The sequence below is a fragment of the Chinchilla lanigera genome, unplaced genomic scaffold (genome assembly GCF_000276665.1).
Source record: "Chinchilla lanigera isolate Chin_1 unplaced genomic scaffold, ChiLan1.0 scaffold00040, whole genome shotgun sequence".
Taxonomy (NCBI): domain Eukaryota; kingdom Metazoa; phylum Chordata; class Mammalia; order Rodentia; family Chinchillidae; genus Chinchilla; species Chinchilla lanigera.
This window is the reverse complement of record NW_004955441.1, coordinates 20,353,638-20,380,037: the sequence shown is the minus strand read 5'-3', so window position 1 is coordinate 20,380,037 and position 26,400 is coordinate 20,353,638. Positions and strand designations below refer to the sequence as shown.

At 43.3% G+C, this 26,400-nt stretch overlaps 1 protein-coding gene across 4 annotated transcripts in view; it reads right to left on the bottom strand.

The window, feature by feature from the left end:
- Positions 1 to 1,999: 1,999 nt before the first annotated feature.
- Sptbn1 (spectrin, beta, non-erythrocytic 1) overlaps positions 2,000 to 26,400 on the bottom strand; it is a 129,461-nt gene continuing 105,060 nt past the window's right edge. For 2 of the 4 annotated variants that reach the window (XM_005391031.1, XM_005391032.2), the window contains exons 19-35: positions 25,840 to 26,103; positions 23,462 to 23,686; positions 22,909 to 22,998; positions 22,464 to 22,745; positions 21,569 to 21,699; positions 20,013 to 20,217; positions 19,244 to 19,618; positions 16,874 to 17,118; positions 15,665 to 15,803; positions 14,758 to 14,842; positions 13,664 to 13,860; positions 12,350 to 12,462; positions 11,706 to 11,769; positions 6,949 to 7,187; positions 5,216 to 5,389; positions 4,007 to 4,049; positions 2,000 to 3,306 (exon numbers count right to left, since the gene is read on the bottom strand). In XM_005391031.1, the coding sequence (XP_005391088.1) occupies positions 3,088 to 3,306; positions 4,007 to 4,049; positions 5,216 to 5,389; positions 6,949 to 7,187; positions 11,706 to 11,769; positions 12,350 to 12,462; positions 13,664 to 13,860; positions 14,758 to 14,842; positions 15,665 to 15,803; positions 16,874 to 17,118; positions 19,244 to 19,618; positions 20,013 to 20,217; positions 21,569 to 21,699; positions 22,464 to 22,745; positions 22,909 to 22,998; positions 23,462 to 23,686; positions 25,840 to 26,103 (3,090 nt within the window). In that variant the 3' untranslated portion in view covers positions 2,000 to 3,087. The other 2 variants (XM_005391034.2, XM_005391035.1) reach the window with 2 other exon arrangements.

Genomic DNA, 26,400 nt, shown 5'->3' with positions numbered 1-26,400 from the left:
GCATGCGTGTAATCCCAGCACTCGGGACGCTGAGGCAGGAGGGTTGTTGCGAGTTCAAGACCAGCCTGGGCTACAAAGTGAGCTCAAGGCCAGCCTGAACCACTCAGAGAGATCCTGTCTCAAAAAGACCAAAAACAAACAAACAAAAAATCTCAAAATTATAAAATATATTGTTAAATACTATGAGAAAAACTCAAGCATCTTCCTACATGAACTGTACCAATAGATGAAAGGAAATATACATTTTACTTATATAGGAATTCCAAATAACAAATGAAAAAAGAACACTGCCAAGGAAAAATATCACAAGACCTCTGGACCCAACTAATGCTATCAGTGCCAGAAACGTGGTGAGAAGGCAGCACTGTGCCCGCGCTCCAGTGTGACAGGCGTCACCGACTCAGGACGCCAGGTATCACAAGGAACATCACTCTCAGCACGCTGACACTGCCATCAGTGCAAAATGCATCAACTGAAGCCACGTCCCCTTAGGTGCTGTGACAACAGGCCTGACTCGAAAATGTCACCGCATACCCTGACAGCCTGCTTTGTGTTGAGACACAGTCTTGTGCAGTTTAGGTTGGCCTTGAGTTCACTCTGTAGCCCAGGGGGGCCTAAAACTTACAGTGATCCTCCTGCCTCTGCCTCCCAAGTGTTGGGATTACAGGTGTGCATCACCACACTTGGTTTAACCGCCTTATTTTTAATGCTTCTCACTCTTCAGAATCACAAAGAGGCCAATCTTCAAAATATTAAGTAGAAGAACTGACAGAATTATTTACCCGGACAGAACTGAAGAGCACGACCTTGCATGGAATGTCTCTTCTGGCACTGAGTTTGGTGTCTGCTGATGCTACCCGTCTTCACTTCAGGCCTCAGTGCACCCTCCACAAGTGCAGCAAGACCGCAAGGCCGTCAAAACCAGGTTCCGTAGGCAAGAGAGCCGTGAGCCGCTCGTCCTATGCACAAGGTGGTCTACGTGCCTTTTAACAGGACTCCAGGGTTATTTCCGTAGTCTTCCTGCCATCTCCATGGCTTTATCAAAAGGAGGCTGTAATTAATCACAACTCCTTCCAAGGTGCTTTTCCTTAACTAAATATTTTGGTTTGCTGAGTACTGAACAACTTGATTCCAACTATAAGGCCAAGGGCAAAAGGAGCACTCTGGTGGGCAAAAAGGCCTTGAATTGGGAGTAGAGGGCAGAAGACAGTGGTGTCTTACTGGGTATTATGGTATCAGCATACAATGCTACATTTTAGGAAGAAAAAAGGTGAACAGTATGGAGTCAAAACACCCAGATAAAGCAGGACAAATGTATCAGTTGCAAACCACCCAGGATTCTATGCTGAGATCAGCAAACTATAGCTCACAGACCAAATCTGCCTTGCTTGTATGATGTGTAAAACTGACTTTATACTTTAAATGTTTAAAAGACAATCAAAAGAACACTGCATAGCATGTGAACTGTATGAAATTCAATCTGGTTCCCTCCATACACTTTTTTTTTTTTTTTTTTTTTTTGGTTTTTCTCCGGTACCGGGAACCGAACTCTCGACCTTGCGCTTGCCAGGCAGGCGCTTTTGCCGCTGAGCTAAATCCCCAGCCCCCCCTCCATACACTTTTAATGGAACATGGCCACACCTATCTATCGGCATGTCTTTAAGAAGGTCTTCTATTCTATGAATGAGTTGAGCAAGAGATAGCACAGCCCACAAAGTCTGAAATATTTACTACTTCTGGCCCTTCACCGAAGGCTTGCCAATCTCTGGCTCAGCGCTCAGGGTTAGCAAGCTCTCTGATAACTTTTTCATGGATAAAAGACTAAACACGGATGTGCCACTGCAAAACACTGACATTACGTGCAAACCATTACGTGCACCATACGTGTACAGGCAAGGAATCAAATCAACTGCAAGACGCTTTCCATTTGCTGTTTCTCTTTTCAGTTTCCCTACTTAGTATGTGTGTGCCGGAGAAGAAAAACGATTAGTCACCATGCTAGACTTAAAAGCATTTAATGACATAGCATATATTTAACAGGGCAAAAGTTGAGAGGTACAGGTCGTACGACGGAGCACCAGGCCTGAGCGACCACTCCCTGTTCAGGCCCAGCCTCTGGAGTTCATTCCTATCGATGCCATTTTGATTGTGCAGTAAGATGAAAGTTTGTCATTACAATAGTTACAGTGACAGAAATGCACACTATGTATCAAATAGCAAGGTAATGAAGCAAATTACAACACAGTGTGGCAACGCACGGGCAAGTAACCGTTAGAGTAACATTACTTTGTCCAATAAATGCTTCAGTTCCACTTGTACACTTACCAATGATTTAAAGGGTTTATTATACATCTAGTTTTATTATACTTTGTACTAGAATTATCTCAAACATACAATATAATGTATTTCAGCAAAAAAAAAAAAAAATCGAAATTACAGATTATTTAAAACAGTATCACTTTTCTATTCCTTCTTGTTTACCAACATTCTTAACTGCAGTTGTCGTTGATGCAGAAAAGCTGCATGTCGTGTGTTAGTAAGTGATGCCAGGTACAAATGGTTTGGTCTTTAACATGGAGCTGCACTATGGTGGCAGCAAGATCATAATACACGATCTGTTTAATAATAGTCAGACCCACCGTGGGCACTTTTAATAGTCAAGACTCAGGATAATCACCGGAAGTAAATGGAAAAGAATGGTATCAGGAAATTGGTACATTTTGTCTCTGGTGAGCACAGGAAATATTGTATAAGCACCGCTGCCTTGCAAACCAACAGCACTAGAGGCGGGTTATTTCCAACGCAGCCTCACAAAATTGAGGAACAGTTTAAATACTGAGATCTAATCTATATAATTTCATTAAAAAAATCTGGCCTTTCCTCTGCACCTCAAACTTTTGTAACTTGGAGATAAAGTGTTTAGGTGTATTTCCCATCCCCCCAAAATGCTCTATAAATTAAAAAAAACAGAAAATCAATCACTTTGAGGAACATTAGGCACAGAGAGTAACGTGTCGGTTCTGAGCTTGCATGCTGGAATTTCACTGAAAAGGGAAGAGAAGAGAAGGGCAGGTGATGGAAAGGAGTTCACTTCTTTTTGCCAAAAAGGCTGAACCGCTTTTCTTTGTCTTTCTCTTTGTCTTTCTCCCGCTTGCCAGGACTGGATTCGCTGGTGATGGTGACGACGCTGGTGGGTAGGGTCTGCGCCCGGCTGGATGCAGGTGTGCTCTGGGTGCTGGCAGACACGTCATGTTTGTCGGAGGAGATGGCAGAGGAGATGGCCTGGATCCACGTGTTCATTTCCTCCTGGAACACAGTTGAGACTCAGCTAAGAGGGTGGGCACAAGGCGTGCTGGCTGCACCCGGACTGTGCAGGCACTTCCGGGCACTGCTGCTACACACACCTCTGCTTGCTCTGCACAGGGGAGTGAACGTGGCTCAGCCCCTTACAATGCAGTGTTACAGTACCCAAAGGTCATCACTGCAGCATGGGACGTGTGGTTCCACAGGGCAAGAGCTGGATGCATGGGTCTCAGCTTGGGGGTTGGCAGGTCTCACCCTACACAAGGTACCTCTCTTGACAGAAGGCGTTTTCTCAAATTTGAAGGGTTACTTATGCTGTTTTTTCACCAACAAACCTTCTCTTTTCTCAACATGGAATACAACCATGGAATGGCTAGTTAGAGGCAGTAGGGCACAGCAGGAACCTACACTCAGTCCTGGGGCTGCTTCACCGTGCCTCACCGGCTGGCAGGGCTGGACACAGTTTTCCTAGCCTAACTTCGGTAAGCCCTGTCTAGCTCTCCTCTCTCAGTGATGGAGAGTGGGATGCTGTTCACTGCCTTCTAGACACATACATCTCCTAATACCGGAGACTGTGGAGAACAGATGAGAGCCATCACCGCTGATCGTGAAAAACGTGAATTACATCATGAACAGAGCCTACCATCCCATAAATATGTGTGCACTCCTAAGTACTGAAGAGAAACACAACTCTGCAACTTACGTCATCTTTGGCTTGGAAGAGGTACTCGTTGCCATCATTCAGTCTGCAATTTCAGGAAAAAGTAAGTTACAATTTAACTTCAGAAAAATGAACATTCCCCAACTCCCATATCCTATGTAGGTTATAAGCAGGCCACAGGATTTACACAGGAAACCCAAACCACAGCTCTACGCCTGTCACCGCCTGTGCCGGCAGACCTGCAATGGCTCAGCACAGCTCCCTGGACATCAAGAAGTCATGATAATCAACTGGTCCAGCACAGTACACACAGGTAGCATGTAACCATTTGTATTTGTTTTGGCAAAGGTCACTAGGGATTCCTGATCACTGGTGTAAACTCAATTCACAGGAAGTTCTTCAAAAATGAGTCTTTTTGAAATTCTGTCCCGAAGTTTCTATCCCCTATATTTGCAAATTCCAGAGACTCTGAGTAAACATACAGTGAAGTACCTGGACTTTGTTTCTTATGTGAGTCTCAGAATGGAAGAAACCACATTTGGGAGCCATGAGTGCGACACAAGGGGCGCCTGGGCTCAGAGAGTTTAATCACTCACTCTAACGCTGAGAGGAGGAAGGGTACTGGGAGAGCGGACCACACTGCCCTCTGCAGCATTAGGAAACAGACAAGGGAGAGGAGCAGAGGGGCCTAGCTGTCTGTTCCATGTGGCAAGACATAAAGCGTCCTAAGGCTTAAGGAGCCTGCTCACCAACAAAGCATCAGAATTTATGAGGAGCCATCTGGAGCCACCTGAAGCACAGGGCCCCACGCCCCACGCCAGGGTTTCCTGTTTGTCTCCATTCACCTCCAGGATGACTCACTTGACCCACATCCAGATAACTCCCCAGCAAACAACAGGAACTCCTGGGTTTGGATAAGCTGAAAAGATGAGGAAACTACTTTTCTGTTTTCTTTAAACTGTGACATAAATAGCCGACCTCAAGTCCTAGGGAGCAGCGAGTTCCAAACTGTAGAAACGAAAGCCGCTTTTTCCTCCATGCTCAGCCACGGGGAAGCGGGTGGCTGGTTACAGTCCCCAAAGAATCCAGTGGTCTTCACGGAGACATGTGCCCAACTGGCTTTTCACTTATTGGAGGTTTAAAACGGCAGAAGACCAACCAATCTCAATATTGGAGTAAGAAAACGAACCCCCAGAGTAAAAATAAACACATTCCTACTTTTGGGCAACCACAAAGCACAGCATCTCTCACCTTAGCTTGAACACATGTTTCTTCTTTTTGTAATCAAGAGCCACTTCACAGACGGCTTCTTTCAAACTCACAGGAACCTCACTGTGGTACGGGATCCCAGAAGCAGCAGTCTTGGCATCTTTATAGAAACCCATTTCTTGGTTATTTATGACACAATAAACATTGTGCCAAGACCTGAGAACAGCAGAGAAAGAAATGTCAGGACTCTTTAAGATCCTGACACAAAAAAGATTTTCATAAAACGCACTGTCACCCCTTATTAAAAGCCCTTCATAAATTCTGCTACCAGTGGTACAAAATTCCTCCAGAGCTTACCTGGGCACAGCACGTCGTCACAGTCGCAGGGTTGTACTTCTATTTGGGGACACATTTTTCTATTAAATGAAAGCACTCTTAGCTTTTAATTTTTACTAGTGTTCAGGACTCTCTGCTAGCATGCGTACTACCTGGGTACTTTATTTGAAACATACCTATTCTAAAGCAAAAGCTCCTTGCCTTATGTCATGCTTTTTTTTTTTTTTTAAATTTTAAAGAAAAAAGTACAAAAAAAAAAGAACACTAGCAAAATACAAACAAAACAAAGCAAGGACATTAAAAATGATACAGGGTTTCAAACCAGATGATAGGGATTAACAGTGGTTGTTATATTACATATTGCTACCTTCAATGAAATTGCTCAGATTACCAGATGTAAGAATAGAAGATTGATCAAATCATTAAAGGGAATAAGAAAATAATAATTTAAAAGAACACTGGAGACAATACATACTTTCACTAGACAGGGTTGCAGGAATTCATCAATGGTTGTTATACTGCAAATTGTTGTCATCCTATAAATTGCTCAGATTACCAGATATAAAACATGCAAAACTGGTCAATGTAAAAAAAACCTTTTAATCATTAACTGTTCCCCTCAATAAACCATCAAACATTAGCAGTATAGTTATACCATGATCCATATATCTATCTATAAATAAAATGCCTTAGTACTTTCTTTTTCTGCTTTCCCTCATCCCAGTTGTTCCTTCCTTTGAGCAATTTCTTTCCCTTTCCTACTATCTACTGTACATTTTGGGTTTTATTTATTCTTTCATGTTCTTACACCAGGGAGACAATATGTTGTTTACACATGTGGGTCTGATTTATTTCACTTATGAGTATGGGTCTCTAGTTGCATCCACTTACCTATAAAAACCTCGAGTTTATTTTTTTTATGGCTGAGTAATACTCCATTGTACAGAAATAACACATCTTTTTTATCCCTTTATCAGCTGATGGGCATTTGGGTTGTTTCCAAGATTTACTTATGACTAACTGCACTGCTGTAAACATGGGTATCGCTGTGGTATGACGTTTTTAATTCTATGTCATGCTTTATATGTCTCATTCTTTATGTAAGACAATCAGACTAAGGTGGCCTTTCCCTCATATGATCAACTATCACATAGTTAGGTGGGTGTACTATGAAATCTGTTCACTTAAAGACTCCTCAGCCTCAACCTAGCAAACTCCCCCTCGAGGTGAACTACTAAGGCTTCTTCTTGCTGTTCCTCCTCACACCTACCTTCTTTTTCTCAGTGAATGAACAGCACTTTCCCCTCCAATTTCTAATGTCAGCCCTAAGAACGCAGAGCCCCAGGTTCTACCCACACACTCTCCAGACTCTAGCACAGCTCCCTGCCTTTGGATGGGCTGACTTCCCAGGGCTCTGCTTCCACCTGTGCTGCTGTTACCTGCTCGAGGCTTTCTTATTGTGGGCCTCCCATTCGTGCTTCCGGTTCAGGAAGCCTTCCATCTGGGCTGGAGGCGTCTCCTGGGTTCTGGCTGGCAGGGTAGCAGCACTCTGGGCCGGGAGGGCCGTCTTAACTTTTCGGTCAGAGGTGGGAGAGGGGATGGGGCTGGACTCTTTTGAGCTTGTCCTCTGCTCTGCAGCACCGTTGACCATTTCGCTTGTGTCCACTGTTTCTGCCATCTAGGGACAGCAGAGAGGCCATTCAGCCAACCCCATGACCCACAGGAGTGACCACACGTGCTCTACCTGACTCGCACAGTGGCTGCGTATAAATGCCGGGCACAGATCGAGGCAGTACAGTAAAACCATTGCACACCCGCAAAGCCAGCTGGACACCAAGGGCATTAGAGGGTGGGAATGGATTAATGCCCGCCCACTTACAGGGAAACGAGAAAAGCGAAATGCCATTATGAGTTTTACTGCACTCTACTCCTCTGATCAATACATTTTTAAAACGTAGTTTAGATCACCTCCTCCTACCGTGACTTTACAACAAAAAGACAACAGTAACAGTCACACATATTAAATATGAGAGAGTGGACGTTATACAGCAGCCACCTTACAACCAAGGATGCCAGCAGAAGGGCTGGAAGTTTAAGCGAAAGGGCATTCACAAACAGATGGACAGACAACTCTATCAGAACTACACAGCATTCCCTCAAATAAGACAAGGAAAGACATTCAATTTCTGAAAATGCTGTCTTGTTCTCCTCCCCCTCCCCTCAATGTATCATCATAAAAACATGCAGAAATTAGGACGACAATCATGCATTTCACATCTACCATCCCAGTTAGACTTTGGAACTTAGGAGCTGGAAGGAAATGAGGCAAGTCAACAAACATCATTTTAACCACATCTGCCGAAGTTGTATCGTGAGTGGGCTGTAGTTTGTGTTAAAAGGAGCTGGTAAAGCCAATCACAGTCACTCAACACCACACGGCTATTTACCCCCAAACAAAGACAGAACCAGGGCCTTCCCCATCACGGGTTGGTTGATGACGGTGCCTTGCTGCACTGAGACGAGAAAGCCCAGAGAGAGCCAGGCTTCCAGTGGCTCTGACCCTTCAGGCTGGAGACGTCTTCGGGAGCGTTTCTTCCCAAGCTCAATTAAATTGTAACCCTCACGGCTTTTCGGCTTTGGAAATGTAGTAGGGTCTTGATTCTTAATCGAGTTCAGCCTGTGTACCATCACCTGTGTACCATTAACTGTAGCAACCCCTGGCTGATACACCCAAGGTGTGGGATTAGCAAGTTACTAAAGCTGGGTGTGACTGACGCTTTAGTGGATTATAGACAACCTGCACCCCTCATACACGGACAAACATGGAGGTGTCAATGGCACACTCATTAGCTACATCCCCACCACTGCTACCCAGAATCAAACTGACACCAAATTAGCAACAACCTTGACAGGATGAGCTATGCAGATGGGCCACCACCATTTGAATGCTCACATCTGTCAGCTCTTGGGAACTGGATCTCTCATTCAGGTCTTATCTAAATGGCAGAGCCAATGTTTCATTTTCAATAAAACTAGCTCTTTTGGGAAAAGACTAGAGAAAACTAGGGAAAGAATGAAGAATCACAAGTTTATGTGACGTCTATCACAACATGGAGTTCAGGGTTTGACTAGGGTCCAATGAGACTTAAAGGTGTTTTTGATTGTAATCTTTTACTTTCATAGAAATGTGGAAAATATATTACTAGAACAGAAAGACATGGGATGTATGCATGATTATCTTAGCTTTGTAAGTGACGGCCTGTACACACATGCTTATGAACAACAGGCTGTTTAAATTTTGTCCTCCTCTATTTTCAGTCCTTCTCTCCTTTCTTTCTGTATCTCCCACCTCCAGCAGGGTTTTGCTAGGCAGCCCTATCCTCTTATCTCAGCCTCCAGAGTGGCCGGAATTACAGGTATGCACCATTTCATCCGGCTTCTCTTTTCACTTCTAAGGGAGAGTTGCAGGAAGGGAAATAATGAAAAAACAAACCCTGAGCCAAAAAGATGTGGAGTGGATTTGAGGCTGACAGATCTCTTCTAGTGTGAGATTTCTGGAAACCTGGGGAAATGGGAGTGTAAGTTTGGTGTGGAAGGCCTGAGCCAGGTGTGAGTTCAGAGACGTGGGGTTAGTATGTACAGAAACCAGATTAAAAAAAAATTTAGTGCTGCAGGTTTGACTTTAAAACTACTAGTGACAGTCATGGCCTGATACACGTTTATCTGAAAAAAGCTACAATTTATCACACTTGGTCACACTTCAAGGTAGGTGAAGGTCGGGGAAGTCTTCTGAGGTAAATTCTGCAGCAAAAATTTTTCTTTAGAGTTAGAAGGAAAGAGAAACCCCAAACCAGTATGCAGAGGTAATTAATGTTTATGCAAATGAATCACTAACCAAGAAAACAAGGAAAATAAAAGGAACAAAATGAATTTTAATGGACCTGTGCTTTAAGCATGCCAACAGACAACACACCACTATAGACAAACATCAAAAGCAAATCACAGTGCTATGATCAAACAGTGGGTACATGTGAATACACCCCTCCCCCTCCCACCCCAGCCCACCCCTTGTTGCTTCTTTTTAGCAATTAGTCCAGAGTGCTTTAGTGGCCAGGCACATCTGAGATACATAAATCAGGAAGTGAACACGAATGCGACATGACAACTAGTAGCACAGAAACACTTGATTGGTTTCCAAAGTGCACAAAGCAACACTACTTCCAAGTTCATTGACTTGAGTCTCTGCATTACCATTCAGAAGAATGAAATAAACGGCTTTTTCTTCTTTCAAGGTAATCCAATCGTTAATTACAACTTTGTTCTGGCAAGTTATAATTTAAAAGTCTAGATAAAAATAGGCACGTGAGCAAAAGTTAAGTGTATCATAGCACTCCTTTCTCATGTGCTTGTTTTTTTGTTCTTCTGAATATAAAAAGCATTGAAAATGGGTATTAGTCCTGATACTATAAAATTTAAACACACACATAAATATATATATATATGTAAACATCACATATATACATATAGATCAATGACACATGTAACATAATTTAGGGCCAGAAACACACATCATGGTTCCCTAATGACCAAAGAAAAGCAGTTTTCTCCCCCTAGAATAAATTTTGGTGTACTTTAAGGCAGAGACCCAATAGTGGTGCACACTACCCCAGAACATAAGAAGCTTGGCATCTATCTATATACCCATCTACAGTCACAAGTAGATAGATATGTACATAGAGATATGGAAAAACAAACAGATGCTACATGATGTTATCCTGACAAAAGAAAAAAAGACATGCATCATGAAATGAAAAGACAAATGAGACTTAACTCATGGAGAACACATATCAGAACAGGTTTCTGATTCCACTAAGACATCTAAATATGGCAAATGAGCAAGTGAATGTCTCACAAGGCTTTGATGTAGTATGGATTTTGTTTTGATCGGTACCAGGAAATCATTTCTTTCATTATTCCTAAGGAAAAGGATTTTTGTTAAAATACTTCCAATCCCCCTTAGTGGCCTGTTACAAGCCATCCTACAAAACTCCTTATTAAAGAACTCCACAAAAAGTCTTGAAAAATTAACAAGTCAAGAGATTCATTTGACATGTACAACACAGTTCTGTCTACAGAGACATAAAAATGATCTCTGCAGCCAGGAGCCTGTAAGTGCTCCTGAGGCACGGTCCATCAAGTTCAAGTAATCAGGATGAACCAAAATGGCTTTTGCTCCATTTGAGAAACTATAACAGTTTGACACTCCAAAGTCAGTGACTGAATGGAGAGGCCTGGAAGGCTGGCAGGCAGACTTCTAGAACACGCTGAGAACTGCTGTCATCTGCCAGGTCCTACGTCTGGTTGTGACCAGAACAGAGGCAGCAGCAGCAGTCAGTGGCAACTTACTCCCACAAGGCAGCTGCACACCTGCTGCAAGGAGACCTGCTGTCCTCAGCTCAGGACTTGGCAGAAGGTAAGAAAGGAACTTGTTTATAAAAAGTAGCAAGTGACCCAAGGGTCTTAAAATGTTCGTGATTCTGTATCTAAAATTAGAACAGCTTCCCAAAGAAATCCAACCTCCTTTTTCTTTTGTCATCTGCTATGAATGAATGCACATTTCATGGAATGTTCAGCTGACTGTAGGGTCTAATCTTAGTATTGAATGTCTCCTTTCTTCTATACCGGTCTTTCTAGTTACTACCAAACTATTGCAGGTTAATGATATTTATAAGTAACACAGTATCTACAGCAAGATACTGTGCCATTAGTATAACTGGATTGCCATACCTGTTAGATTCTAGTTTTCTTCTTCATTATGCTGTAATCTCTTTTAATTTCAATTACTCAAGTAAGAGTTTTGCTGTAAAATCTTAATAAAGTAAAAAGCTCACAATAGATAAACAAAAAACAAGTATGCTGCTTTAAGGTAACGAGCGTCCATCAGTTAAGAAACTCAAAAAAAAACAAACAATGAATTAAATGCAAACAAATATGAAACCAAAGAAGGGTATGAATTAAGTAAAATTTTTAACATTTTGGGTGAAGTGGAAGCCAGAGTCAAAACCAATAGGATTTGGAAAGAGTGGCTCTTGACAAATGGTAGTGAACTTCACAGTCCAGACCATGGCTGGTCACTGGCTGTCCGTCTGCTATTAAAGTTTTTGTAGTTTTGGTAGGTTTGAGAGCGGTAACTAACCCGTGGAGATCCTTGTTCAGCCGGCAAACCATTCTGGGAAACTTGTTCTCCTTTTGAAGTATCCCTGTTAGGTGAACAGAGAAAACGAAAAGGACAGAACAGGGAAGGGGAAGGAAGGGAAGAGAAGAAAGAGAAAAATATAAGCAATCCTCTTTCACATGATGTAATTTTCTTTAAAAGCTTGGACTCCAGATAGTTAGGCTATAGGAATGCCTCAGTCCCCACCCTGACCAAACAAAGGTGGCATCAGAGGTTTTCATGGAGCTTGTACCACAACAATTAGCGTCTGCAACCAGAGAACAGCTCCTGCCTTCTACGTGCAGTCATCCAGAACTTTCAGAGCATCCGTGCTGTTCACTCTAACTGGAAGCGTGTGTGTGTGTGTACATGTGTGTACTATCTGTACGCACACGTGTTCCTGCAGTGGGACGGGCACTGTGTACATTACACTTCTGCCACCTACATAGCTATGTAACTGTGGATTAGTCAGTGTCCTCAGATGTTACTCAAAGGTGATTATAAGGACTCTTGGCAGTCCCATGACATAATAGAAAGGCACGTGGCAAGGTTTTGAAAAACATGCTCCATACAGCTCACCTGCCATCCAAGCTTAGATCCAGCCTCTTACACTGCCCATGACTCACCACTGCTGCTGGGACTCTGTTTCCTCTGAAACCTTCGTGCTCGGCTCAGGAGAAGGCGGCCGCCTCTTCCTCTCTTCCTCCTCTTGCTGTCTGCGCACTTCCAGTAACTCCAGCTGAGGGAGAGCACAGTGATGTTCAGCAGAGAGCCAGATCCTGCTGCTTTTCAAGAAAGCAGTCAGGGGATCAAGAAGGCCTTCTGTTTAGCTCTCTGTACAGGCATCTGCTGGACACCCTAAACGAAGTTCTGACATCCTGAGCAAAAGGGCAGTCAGTCCATAGGAACTGCAGCTACAACCTAGAACCGCACGGAACAGGGGGCTGCACCACGGACTGGCAAGATACCTGTGTGTCTGCCCCCTGGGATACGGATTTAACTTCTCAATAACTATGCAAATCTCAACACTGCTGAAGAGGAAAAAATCCGGGCTTGGGGAGTGGGTGGGGTGGGGTAGGGTGGGGGTAGGGGTGTCTAACCTGGATTTTCCACCAGAGCTCAGACACGTTTTCAATACCATTAACTAAAAATGATCAAGGAATGCTAAATGCACACATCAGTTTCCCAAAATGAACCTTATCATTCTGTATTACTAACATGGTCTAACAATAAAAGGAAAAGCAAACAAAACAAACCCCCAAAATGCAGATAAACACAAAGAACTGTAAAAATTTTTCAAGAAGCCATTGTGTGGTATGACTCTGTGTTTAGTTCAGAGTCCCAAAACATAAAAAAGCCACTAAATAGTCTACATGAAATTTAAACACAACCCATTTCATGAGCAAAATGCACACACAAAAAGTATTCTGTTTTAACATGCAAGTACAAAGACACATGTTAAATCTCTAGAACTACAGAAACTGGAGAGAAAACGATATTTATACATCGCAAAGAATCTATGTTCTGCCAGGAGTACAACTGTCTGGGGAAAAGAAACATAGGTGCACAAGCCCTATTCTAAACCCTTTATGCTAGCAGAAGATATGATCAGGAGTAGGGAGGGTTCACAGTAGCCTAGGATTAAAATACTATTCAATAAGGGTTCTAATCCTGAAATTCTGAAGGCAAACTTAAGGTAATGTTCCCTGTAGACCAAAGATTCTACCAGATACAGAAGAAAAAGCAAATGAAAAGAGGAAAACATCACCAATAAGTTCCCAAGCAAAAGACCACTAAAAATGATCCTAAATCTAAGTGCCTAGGAGATGACTGAGAAAGTATAGCCCTGAAACACCTCCATATATCCTGTTCCAAGAGTCAACAATTTTGAGAAGATCTTCACAAAATGGCCAAATTCGCCGGCATCAGTGGCTACTTACTGTTGTCAGCCTTTCCAGGGCGGAGAACCTCTCATCCCAGGTTGCTGCGGACTTTTCAAATGCCTCGTGGCGCTTGATGAGCTTCTCCACCTCGTCCACGCTTTGACCAATTTCCCGGCTGGAGAGGTATGGCTCCTGTCCAAGCAGCCAGGCCTCGGCCACGCTGGCATCCCTTGAGAACTGATGGACCTCCAGAACTGCACAGGGCACCAAGAATGAGTGAGTGACGGCCACAGGGCCGCCTGGTACTGCTGCCCTCTGGTGGTAGCTATACACACCGAAGCTTACAGTCTACTCATGTGTCTCCGTGCTGTCCGATGTAAACGCAACATGAGCTACACGTACAACTTTTAACTCTTCCAACAGCGACGTTAGGAAGAGTACAACTGATTTTAATAAAATGTTTAACCTACAATTGGGACCCAAACACAAGTTAAAAGTATGGTTAAAGATGCCTGAATTAGGCTACTTTGGTGCTCACTCCAATTACGAGCTGCTACTCCCAATACTACACATTATCAACCTTGTGATGACGCATATATACTGCTTTTACAATGTGGCTAAGTAATAGTTTACCTCATAGGATCATTATTAAAAAACCCTTAGAATAATGCCTAATTCACTAAAGTACCTCAGCAGACTGCAGCTTTTTTGGGTTGTCAACATTCCATTAAGATCACGAAATACAAGACTGAGGCCAACTTTCAACCTTGTTTCTGACACAAGAGTTCTTCTGGACAATGCTGGGCTTCCGTCCATACCCTCCCAGAAGGATGCTGAAAACTCATCCCCACGTTCTCCCAAAGAACACCCACGTTCTACTCACAACCCTGAGACCCGACGACATGAGTGAAAAATGACTTCTATAAAAATATAACTTCTATATGTATAATTCATATGCGGTACTGTGCCGTTTTATGTAAGGGATTTAAGCATCCTTTCACTTTTCTTCTGGCATGAAATAGGTCCCTAAGGAGGAGGCACCCACAACTCCCAGAGTCATTGAATGATAAGATCAATGAGACAGGAAAAGAAACTTGCAGGCTCTCTTCGGACACCTAAGAGCAGAACGACAAAGGAAGTTAGGTCCTTACTCAGTCTTAACCATTCCCATCGGTCTTCCCACTTGTCAATCATTTCTTTTCTCTTTTCTGTCAACTGCAGTAACTTTTCCTTGATCTGCATGGAAAAAAAAGACCACAGGGACATCTTAATAGAATGTACCACATCCACTTTGTTTTCCTCTTATGGGTCACTTCATACAAGAAAGAATTTTTTTCTGCAGAGAGCACCACTAAGTTTGGAAGTACCTTCCTAGTATACCCTGGGAGGGGAAGAGAAAGTCCTTCTGTGAGGAAACCAAAGATGCACTGGACTCAGGGGATTTCCGCAGCAAACACAGTTGCAACAGAGGAACAGCAAGAAGGGCAGAGCCCCGGCCTCTCTGAGAAGACATCCATTTCCATGAGGGACGTACACAGGGAATTTATCATTTACATCCTAACCAGAATATAGTCATTCAAATGAGAACAGTATAACCGAGAGCAACATGATAACAAAGAAGGACCTCAGCTAGATGAGTATCAGAGGAGGTGAGTGAGACCATTTCTCAACCGGGCCTCTCAAATTTAGTCTTTTGAGCCATGGAGGTACTGGCTCTGAGTCTAGAGGCTTGTATAATTGTCTTAGTCTAGGGAGGCAGGAAAAAAGCAAGTTTTGAAACACATCTAAGCAGGTGTGTTATGGGTATGCATCCAGAGATGATATACAGTACACCTGAGGATATGTGTAATTCATATGCGGTACTGTGCCGTTTTATGTAAGGGATTTAAGCGCCCTTGGATTCTGGTACTCAGGGGTCACTGAAATATCCCCGTGGGTAATGAAGGACAACTTCACGTGTTTCTCTGTGTGTGCAAGTACACAGACACGAATAAAGTCATTCTACACTTTACCGCCAGGGCCTGTGTCCCGGGGCCCCCAAATACAGTGGCACCCTACCTCCTCAGATGCGTAGTGTTTTCTTGCCAGCAGGGACTTCCCAAGTTCAATGCAGGTTGTGAAACTGTCATTACGAGCATCAATTTCAGCTTTGATACCCTGATGATTATTCATTAATAGTTCTACAGATGATACATCCCTAAAATTAAACCAAAACATCTTCAGGAAATCAAGCTTTTCAAATAAATGTGGAGATTTCAAAACACATAACTGATTTGAAGGAAACTGACTGGCGGCCTAATCAGCCTTTCAGGGCTGATTTCTAGTCAAAGGTCAGTCTGCGTCATGGGGCTGAAGCGCAAGGACAGTGTAACTTAGGACCCGCTCCAAAGAGGCTCCTTTCACTTTTCTTCTGCACGTGTGCTCAAGTAATGTAAAATGTTTGTTAGGTATGTGCAAGAAAATTGTTGAATTTCTGTTCAAACTTTTACCTTCAAATGCAATTCAGAAAGACTCACTTCAAGATGGTACAGAGGTAGTAATAGTTACTCCAAGCCATGAGTTGCTACAGGCTCAGAACATGTATTCCCAAAGAGCAGCAGTGTCTCTGTACTCAGACATGAAGAGATAAACAAAAAGGCAACCAGCTCAAGAAATACACACTATTCTTTCTGGGATCTACTCATGGATCAAAACCTACTGAAACTGGCACAGGGATATAGCTGCTTTATAAATATAATGATAAAAAATATTTCTTCTATTGTGGAAAAGTTCATTTCTCACTTATAGTACTGTCAGCAGCTAGCTGGGGTGACCTGGAAGTTATACATGTATCTGCTTGTTCATCAGTTAACGTCTCACTACTTTGTGTGAAACAAAGTCAAACAGGATACAGAGAATCAGTATTAAATAATCACCCTTCCATTAAAACAGATGGTGAGGTAAGTGACACGTTTGCTAGTGTGTATAGAAAGGAATAGAGTGGCTTTTAATCCAATAAAGACACACAGAAAAAGAACTCAGAAAAGCCATCTCATTCCAAAGATGAGGCGGTCACACCCTCAGTACACAGCTGCTTTAAGCATATGGTCCACAGACATGGGCAGGAGGGTCTCCAGGAGCATGGACATTAGGGGTACAAGGGGAGAACCTAGGAGGAGCTGGTACTTCCAAGGCCTCTCTCTTCTTCCTGGCATTGCTGTGTAGGAGACAACCTAAGCAGTGCAGGCTACCCCAAACAAACTGAACCCCAGAGCCCAGGAGTGCTACCTTGGCTTCTCCTGGGCTTCAATCTGCCGGATGACATCCTCCATCCAGAGCATGAGGTCACGAACCATGCTGAAAAAGCGGAACTTGTCCCCTGTGTCCACCAGCCGTACCCTACGGCCCTCACAGGCATCCAGCAGGGACTTCCAGGCTTCCAGGACCTCATTCTCCCGCTTCTGGATGTCGTCAGCCTTGTCTCCCGCATAAGCTGCCTGGAGGCGGGCGGCATCCTCCTGCAGCTGCCTCACCTGTGAAACCATGGGGAATATGAGGCAAGCCCTGCCACTGCAGCCTTCCTTCATCATCCCCTTCCTTCACCATCTCACTTACAAACTAAAGGGAGCACTAGATCAAAACAGGCCCTGCGCCCCTTGGGGGTGTTCAATTTTACTAGAGATCAGAGCCACAGACACTCAAGTTTTCGCACTGAACTACATTAGTAAGTTCTGTGCACATTATAAAGGGAATTTTATAGGAACACATGAGCAAATGAGCTAAGCAAAGGTCACCTGAAGCTAGGCCTTGAGATACAAAATGGTATGAAGGGCTGGGTATGGTGGTGCATGCCTGTGATCCTAGCACTTAGGGGGAAGGAAAAAAAAGAGATGGTATGAATGGGCACATCCAGATAAAGTCCAAAAAAATCTAAGTATTTTAACTGCTCATTCATATAAAGATAATTTCTTAAAAATCATGAATGAGAAACTGCCACGAAGAACACATTTTGAAAATGCTTTTCCATTGCTACCTGATGCTGCTGAAAACAATATACAGTGTATCTTCTGTCAGAGTTCCCTCAAATGGACATTTACACTTAAAGAATATAAAAATGCAGTACTCAATGTAGTTGAAAGAATTCACTGATGTAAAAAAAGGTAAAATACAAACTAGCCAAATTTCAACAAAAACTCTCCATAGCAGGAAACTAATGGCAAGGACTGTTCCTTGGTAAATGCAGCCAAGAATGCACTTCTGCTTATAGTTACGTATTTTCGGTGAGCTAGCTCTACGGTGTCATAGCTAACTCTTTGGTGCCACAGCTCCAGCGATGACAGTCACCAAAACAAAAGACTGCTTAGCAATAAACCAACACAAAAATTGGCATGAAGAGAAATGAGTGAGAGTAGGAAATGCAAATGGGCCCTAAACATGAAAAGATGCTACAAGCTGATACTGTAATTTGTCATCATTTTTTTTGGGTCAAAATTCGAGTTTGAGCATAGGCTTTTGTCAGTGAGCTGATTCACTACTGATAGGACTGTAGTAAGTTAAAGCCCCTTTAGATGGGAATGGGCAGTATCCACCAAAATTATATACACAAGTCCATTCTGCACTGGGGAGCTGAAGCCTACAGTTAAACTAGCTTGCAGCCATAGAGAGGGACAGGAATTAGAAATTAAGCTTAAGTGGGAAGACAGTGGCAGTCAAGGTGGTCCCTCCAGAGAATAAACCCCAGAGTAACAAAGCACAGTGTGGCTGATGGACTCAAATGAGTCTTCCCAGGTTTTGTGAATAAGAGACTTACAGAGCACAGCCATTCATGTTCAGTGTCTGTGGCTACCAGGATGGCCGAGTTGAGTAGCTACAGTACATATGTCCCACAAAATATTTACTACCTGGCCTTTAACAGGTAACATCTGCCAAATCGCACCCTAACCAGTGTTCCTCTGAGACCCGAAAACCCCGGTACCAGGACTGAACATCTTTAATAAAACTGGCCTCTTCTCTAGGACTATGAAATTCAGGGGGAAAATACAATCTGCTTTTCAACTAAAAGGCAAAAGACTAAACAGGAAACTGTAGAGATTAGAAAGGAAACTACAAAATGATTACACTAGATTCTTACTGTTGTGCTATTCTTTTGTTAAATACCATTTACACAAAATCTTAGTGGCAGCCACTTTATACTGGGGAAAAAAGACCAGGCATATTAAAATATAAGAATCCCGTTTCCCCTCTTGTGGGATGGCTGATGAAAAATAATAAGGCATTATTTTGCAAGTTATTCTGGAAGGATATAATGACCTAATACAAACTCATACTGAGGCGGGTAACTTGCAAGTGTTTGTGTGTACATGTGGTTTACTGATTTGTTTTAATTATGGGGATGTTCACTTAACAATGTTTAAAAATGTGGCAGACTTAGAACTTTAATGGGCTGAAAAGCTCTCTCAAACGGGGCACATCATAACACTGAGTGTGAGTGTACATGTGCACACTGTAACACTGAGCGTGAGTACACATGCATGTCTAATCGGAGCAATCCTTTAAAGTGTATTTTTGAGAAGCTACGGAACAGAGATGCTCAGAGGTGCACAATGACGTTCTAAAGAGAGAAGCCCAGGCTACTACTGCTCCCCCTAGGCAGCTCACCTGAGTGCCCAAAGCCTGGATGTCATGCTCAAAGGTGGTGTGCATTCGCTGTAAGGTCTCCACGGTGTTTTGATCTCTCCCAAGCTCTTCAGGGAGTTTCTTGTGTTTGTCCTGGATACGCCCAAAGATTTCCTTGGCATCATGGTAAAACTTATGCAGTTCATAGGAGGCAGCAAGAATCTGTGTTCTTGTGTCAATGAGCTCCAAAAGGTCAGCCCAGGCTTCGTTGAGGCCGTCCTTCCACTCAGCGATGGTGGCGGCATCTGAATGTCCAGAGTTGATGAGCTCATCTGCCATGTGATTGACAGTGTCCACACGCTCCTGCCCGATGTTCCCTGTGTCTCGAGCAAATTCCCGGAATCGTTCTTGCAACATCTGAAGTGGGGATGGGTGTAAAGAAATCAGTGAGACCATTGTGAACATTTTACTGTGTGATCACATCAATGTCATCTGAAAAGAAACTGCGTCAAAGCAGGAGGTCCCAACTAATATGCACGATTTAAGAACAATAGTTCTCAGCTCCAAAACCTCTAGTTGGGTTTCCACCTTGGTCTTACAGCAGAGCGAAGCACTGCCTCCATCTCTGTGGGGGAGTGCACACACAGGGTAGCCAACCTACGTCCAAGTCACCCAACGAAAAAACATGCTGAAAATAACTCATCTTTAGTTTGAGTCAGAACGTTTTATCTATTCAGAGATGAAGAATGCAAATGGCCTTCTACACCATGGCTCACTGTACAGTGATTCAGGCTCTGCCCAAAGTACTTGCCGTGACATGCTCATAGTCCTGCCCCAGTTCATGGGAACCTGCGACCACCTCCCTCTCGGCGATCCACTGCTCCAGGTCGTCCACCTCACGGTTCAGCTGGAATAACCTGTGCCGCTCATCCAGCTTGCCTCTCCTCTCTTCAGCAAGGTCCTTCAGGCCAGCGTACAACTTATCCACTTTGGACTGCCGCATACTGATGCGCTCACTAAGAGAGGGAGCAGTGGAAAAAAGAGACTTTACATTTCAACTTTCTTCAGGGGGAAAAAACAAATGAGGTGGAGATAACAAGAGTTTATTACATCAAATTTCCTTAAGGCAGCTCCATTAACCTATTTAGCCTGAAAAACGAAGCTATGAAATTGGTCCTCAATTTCAAATAGTGAAGAGCTAATATGTGAGCTAAACACAGTAATTTATCTGCCAATCAAGATTTCCTTCTATGTTAAAACAATGCAAGATTCTAGCTGCCAGATAAATAATTCAACCCTGTCTGGCAGACACTGGACTCTCTTCTCTGGGCTGTGCTTGATCATCCCTCCTAGGAGTGCTGGCTCCTTCCTGGCCCTGTTTCATGAGTTTTGGGTGTGCTCTCAGCAGGCTACATTGCCTGTCTTCCAAATTCTCCCCAGAATGACAGTCTCGTAACAGGGCATCAGAGACAAGGACTAGTGGTGCCTATCCCTGGAGATTAGTGGGGTTTACCTTTTGAGAATATGATTGTGAGCATCTATAGAACTCATACACCACCACAGACACCTAATCTCTCCTAACCCGCCTTGACTGAATGCACAAAGCCAATTCTTTTCCTTTCTAAGTCATGAAAGGAAGTTGCAGAGAAAGCATGAAATGACTGCTCTTGAAGTTAGCAGAAACTTACCATATAGTTAGGGAGTATCAGACTGTCACTTGTCCCCTACACAACCATTCAGGCTCTGCCCAAAGTACTTGCCGTTGAGGTATTAGGAGCCCTTCATGCTGAAGAGTTAGAAGGCAACAGCATTTTACTCTTCCTTGGACCCTCTTATTTTACAGGTCCATGTATTCTTGTCTATTACTCTTCAAGCTAGTAACTGTTCTGATTGGGAGACTTTTTCAACTCAGCATAAGTACTCTGATTCCTTGTATCTGTAAATCAGCTGGTACCTTTGCTCTTTGTTTTGAGAGGTAGGGTCTCCCTATGTGGTATAGACCATCCTTGAACTTACTGTGCCATCAACCTGGCCTCAAACTTGAAATCTTCCTGCCTCAGTTTCCCAAGTGCTGGGTGACAGGTGTCACCATGCCTAGTTTCTAACTGGTACTTTTGACTCATGACACCAATAATCTTTCAATGAAGCCGTGGCCAACAGGAGATATTTAACCCACCAGAACAATTTCCAAATCTAATAGCTCACCCTTCCTGTTCACCATAAGCTATTGGGTCTGTTTTAAAAATGCTTCCTAAAGATCTACCTTACCATTGATTTTAAGACACTGTTAGTTTCTTTTCTGGGTTGGTAAGGGATCTTCACTGGAAAACCCTCAGTCTGGTATCATCCTCCTAACGTGGCACTCACCTTTCAGGATGGCTGTCAGCCACAAGGGCCCGACTAGTTTTGGAGAGCTGATGTACTGTCTCTGCGTAGTCCTCTACAGCTTGTTCCAGAATTTGGTGCTTTTTCAACATGGAGACAGCACTCTGCTCATCCTAAAAAGAGAGGGGCTGTCATAACCAGAACCAGACCCTCTGACCTGAGAGAGCACACTGAGGAGGGGACAGACTACCTAGACAGTGGGGAGGAGGAGCAATTATCAGAAAGGAAAACACTGGCAGTGTGACAGTGACTATGCATACAGAAGCATTCTAAGAACATCAACGTGGGCTAGGCTTCGGCAGGTCTTTGTCAAAGTGCACGTGGTGATGCGTAGTGACAAAGTCTCTTGAGAGGCAGAGTAAAACTCAGGCAGATCAGGTGTGTCCCAGCTGGCTGAACTCCAGTTTATCTGGTGTACAGCCACCAGCATTCTGGAACATTTCTTTCAAACGACCACAAAATCCATCTTTTATGTTGTAAAGGTTATGAGTAGTCCCATAAAGGACTCTAGCAAATTGCTGCTTAAAAAAAAGTGACAGGAAAAATCTTAGTGACAGATGACAATTCAGGCAACAAAACCTTTTTCGAAACAAGGTTTACTATGCAGCCCAGGCTGACCTCAAACTCACAGAGATCTTCCTGCTTCAGCCTGCTGAGTGCTGGGATTACAGGCATATGCCACCATGCCTGGTTGATAAAAGTAAGAAAAGCTTCTACCAAGGGGAAACAGCAGCCAGAATTTAGACACCTTTGTGCACTATCATGGCCTCTTAATGGTCAAAGGCAGCAGGTGAAATGTCTCACACAGAACAAGCTCAGGGTCTGAGTCCAAGGCCCTTCTGCAACGTGCTCCCAGGGAGGGAAGAGACTTTCTCACCTTGGCCTTCTCCTCAGACATCATGTACAGCTCCTGCTCACTCATCCACGCCTCAGCCTCAGCTGCGTCGAAGTAATACTGCTGGGCCTTGTGCGCCTCCTCCAGCCGCCGGTGGCGCTTCTCTGTCTCCTCAATCAAGAGGCCCCACAGCTGCTTCAGGTCGCTGAGCCTCTGTCGAATGGCCTCAGCATTGAGGCTGCTACTGTCGGTGATGATATTTTGGCTCCGCTCAAAGATGTCATCGATGCGAGGCTGGTGGCCCTGGATTTCTTTCTGGAGGGTCTGTGTTGGCGCAGAAAACATACACAATGCCTTGCTAAATGGCCATGACCTGCTGCTAGGTCAAGATGAAACGGCAAACCTTCAAAACACTCTCACTTTCTTTGCTTGTGATTCACAACAGTTATCTATTAGGCTGAACTAGTCAGAGAGCAGCAACACTTACCTGGTTTTTCTTTATTAACAGCTGCACGGTCTGGAGATTGTGGCCATGATCCGTGGAAGTTGCCAAAGGCATCCTTTCACCAACCCACAACTGGAAATAATTGTAAGTAAGTGGTCAGGACATAACAGAATAACAAATATATGACAGAAACAAGAGCAGTGAGGGATGGCAGGGGTTAGTTTCAGAGACAAAGTATATCCAAATCCCTATACAATGGGCTTCAAGCTAACTTGGGCCTTTCTGCTTACATATATGGTGAGAATTAGTCTTCAAACTTCACTCTCAGTGTCAGACTCACTGTGAATCTTTGTGGTTGCATTTAAAAGCACTGCTCTAGGGGCACTAAAACCTTGAGTTTCTTTAGAAAGCCAGAGAAGACAACTGAGTTGCATTTTGTGGGGGAGGTGAAGACACCCTGAACATGCAAAATGTGGGCTGCAAGGGCCCAACTCACCAACGAGGCCCAAAGTCAGCACGACTGAGAGGTGAGGACAGGGGCTTGCGGCAAGGCAAAGTTTATTGTGGAAAGGCCATTTCTGCAGAGTCTACTCACAATCTCATCCTCCACATCTCTGTTGAACTGATGGATCTCTCTGGAGGCCAGCAGATTATGCTTCCTTTCATTCAAGGGCTCCAGAAGCTCCATGAACTTGGTCTGCACCGTGAGACGTTTGCTGTCCACTTCATCAGTGCTCTTCCCCTCCTGACTCAGTGCCTGGGCTTGGCTCTGGAGTTCCTCTATCTCCTTCTTCCGCACCTCCATCTGGTTCTCCAGCATCTGACGATGGAAGACAGAGCAGCCGTCATGTCAGAGTCGAAGAAGACACAAACAGTATTATGAAATGTTCTGTGTACTAAGCAAAATGGAATATTGAAGAATGTGAACTTATATGCAGTGCAGAGCCAAGGAAGGTTCTCACATTGGTCAAAGTTTCAGTCAGCAATCCAGTTCATCAATTAATGTTTAAAACACCCCTTTCTAGGATTCTAAGACATGAAGTAACATTCAGATTCACCTGGAGACTTCAGGAGAGAAGAGAGTGGGAGGCACGAACGAATTATCAGAGACTCATAGTCATCATTTACTTCTCCAGAAGCCAGCTTCACCGTAAGAAAGGAGTTACTGAGAGGTTCCATTCTTTTAAGCAAGATAATGTACCTGCTCTTTCTTCAATGTGAAAGTAGACTGCTCTACTCGATAATCAAGAGAAATACATACTAATTTTTCATTTATATGAAGAAAATGAGCAAAAGTGGAAGCAGAGGTGTCTTGCTCAGAAACTCTCACACTGGGAAGACCATATACTGTCAGCAAAGAGATAAAGGGATCCACATGTGGAAACAAACTGACTCCCTTTTCTTGGAAGAAGTAAATGACTATGACTAAAACGCCCTTGTGAAAAAAATTCCTTGATGCACAAAACCTGAAGAGTAACCAAATTATTTTGCAAAAGGAATGGTGCCACTTTGGATGAGGAAGTGCCCTTAGCAGGTGACCAAGATCATCTGTAATGACTGTTTCTTACTGGACTGATGGCTCTCGGAGTTTGCTATAGGCTGCAAAGCCCATCAAAGGAACCCCTGGAATACCCTGCTATGGACATGCCTTCTCAACACAACTGTTTTCTCATTCATTCTAGGAACAGTCATTTGCCCTTAGAGTTCTCTACTGTGATATACAAAACTTAAGACTTTTATTACCTATAAAGTAGCATGAACAATCTACATAGTGTCACCTCACTAGACATTATATAGCAAAAAAAGCAAACATGATTACTCTCATTCACATAAAGTGCAGAACTATGTGAAATAAAGATTTACTCAACTAATAAATGGTGATAATATCTATCCTCTAAGCAGATAATAAGAGGAACTACTGCCACACACAGGCACCCAAAATTTCCACTAATACTGGCTTTCCAGCTGACTCTAGAAATATCCCATGATGCTGTCAGAGCTGGAACCTTGCTGGGTATTAAAATCCCTTCCTCTGTGTAAGAAGTGTACTGCTCTGACTTGGCTCCCTCCAAAAACCAAAGGCTGAGCTCACCACTCAGAAACAATTGTAATCTAATATTCTACGCAAGGCTTTCAAAACCATCAGTGAAGAAAACCACACGTTCTGTCTTCAGGAGCATTATTTACTGAACATGGCAATTTACTGAATCTCCTCATCCATATTGGTCCTTTAAGGAACACTAAGTGAGAAATCACAGAGTATTGGCACCTGCCATGGCTCAGACCAGCACTTCAGGTCTGTAGAAAGAAAGATGGAAAAGCTTTTAAGTTTTCTAAAAGAAGTTGAACAAGAACTATCCTTGAAAATGCTGAATTGGTAGCAATAAGATTAGATCTTTGAGGAGCTTTGATTTACAATCAGTGCAAAAAGCACAACACATGAGGTGAATATTTTCCACGTACCTCAACCTGGTTCAGCCAACAAGCTTTTGATCTCTTTAGAAGTGTTTTTTGTACTTATGTATAAAAATCATTTTTGAGACCTCTAAACTTTAACCTGGCAATTGCTACTGCAAGGCAAAAATAGTACTAGTGATAACAATAATTTCTATGTCTAAACATGATTTGGGTATTGAAACTGGTCTATTTTGTTCACTTTAGACACACAGTATTTTACAAGGGTAAATGCAACGATTTGTGTGTGGATGGTTGTGAAGGCCTGTCGGACACAGAAGTATTTGACCGATGCTTATAGCCTCAGAAGACCATGTCACGGACTGAAAGGGAGATAAGAGAGACCGTAATAGGAGGAAAGAGGATGTCCATTTGCACTTCTTTGTACTTTTTTGTTAATAAACTATTTTAGAAAAAGTAAGTAAATAAATAAAGTAAAATAAAATAAAATCCCTTCTTATGGAAAGATGAGTAAGGATGATGAAGACTGGGCTATATGAAGCTGTCCAGCCCACTTGCCTGTTGCTTTTTCAGCAGGATGTTGACGCTGGTAAGGTCTTTGCCATAGTCGTCAGATTGAATCTGACTCTCCAGGCCGTGCAGCCATTTGTCTAGATCTGCACAACTCTGGGTGAATAGTTCAGCCTTATTTGCATCGAAGAGCCGCTGGGCCTTGGTCTGGGTGGTGGATTCAAGGACTTCCCACATTTTATGTAAACCAGTGAGTTTCTCTTTCACCACAGCTTCTGTCTCTGGCTTTTCTGAAATGAGCTGCATTCCTTCCTGGAAAACATAAACCAACATAGTTATAAATAAATACATATAGTAGTTTGTAGAGAGTAAATGTCACTGTGAAAAGCCTAAGACGTTTGTTCTATAATTTACCCTTTCATTCAATATATACAGTCTTTCCATATGAAGTTACTGGCTCAATAAAAACAACAATGGCATCGTCTACACACTCTCTGGGCTTCATGGGAGTTGAGGAATAGGTGATGCATATGTAAAACAGTATCAGTGAAGGCAATGAGACAGTTACTGCTGGTGACCTAAGACTCTATTCCTTCCACTCTGTGGTCG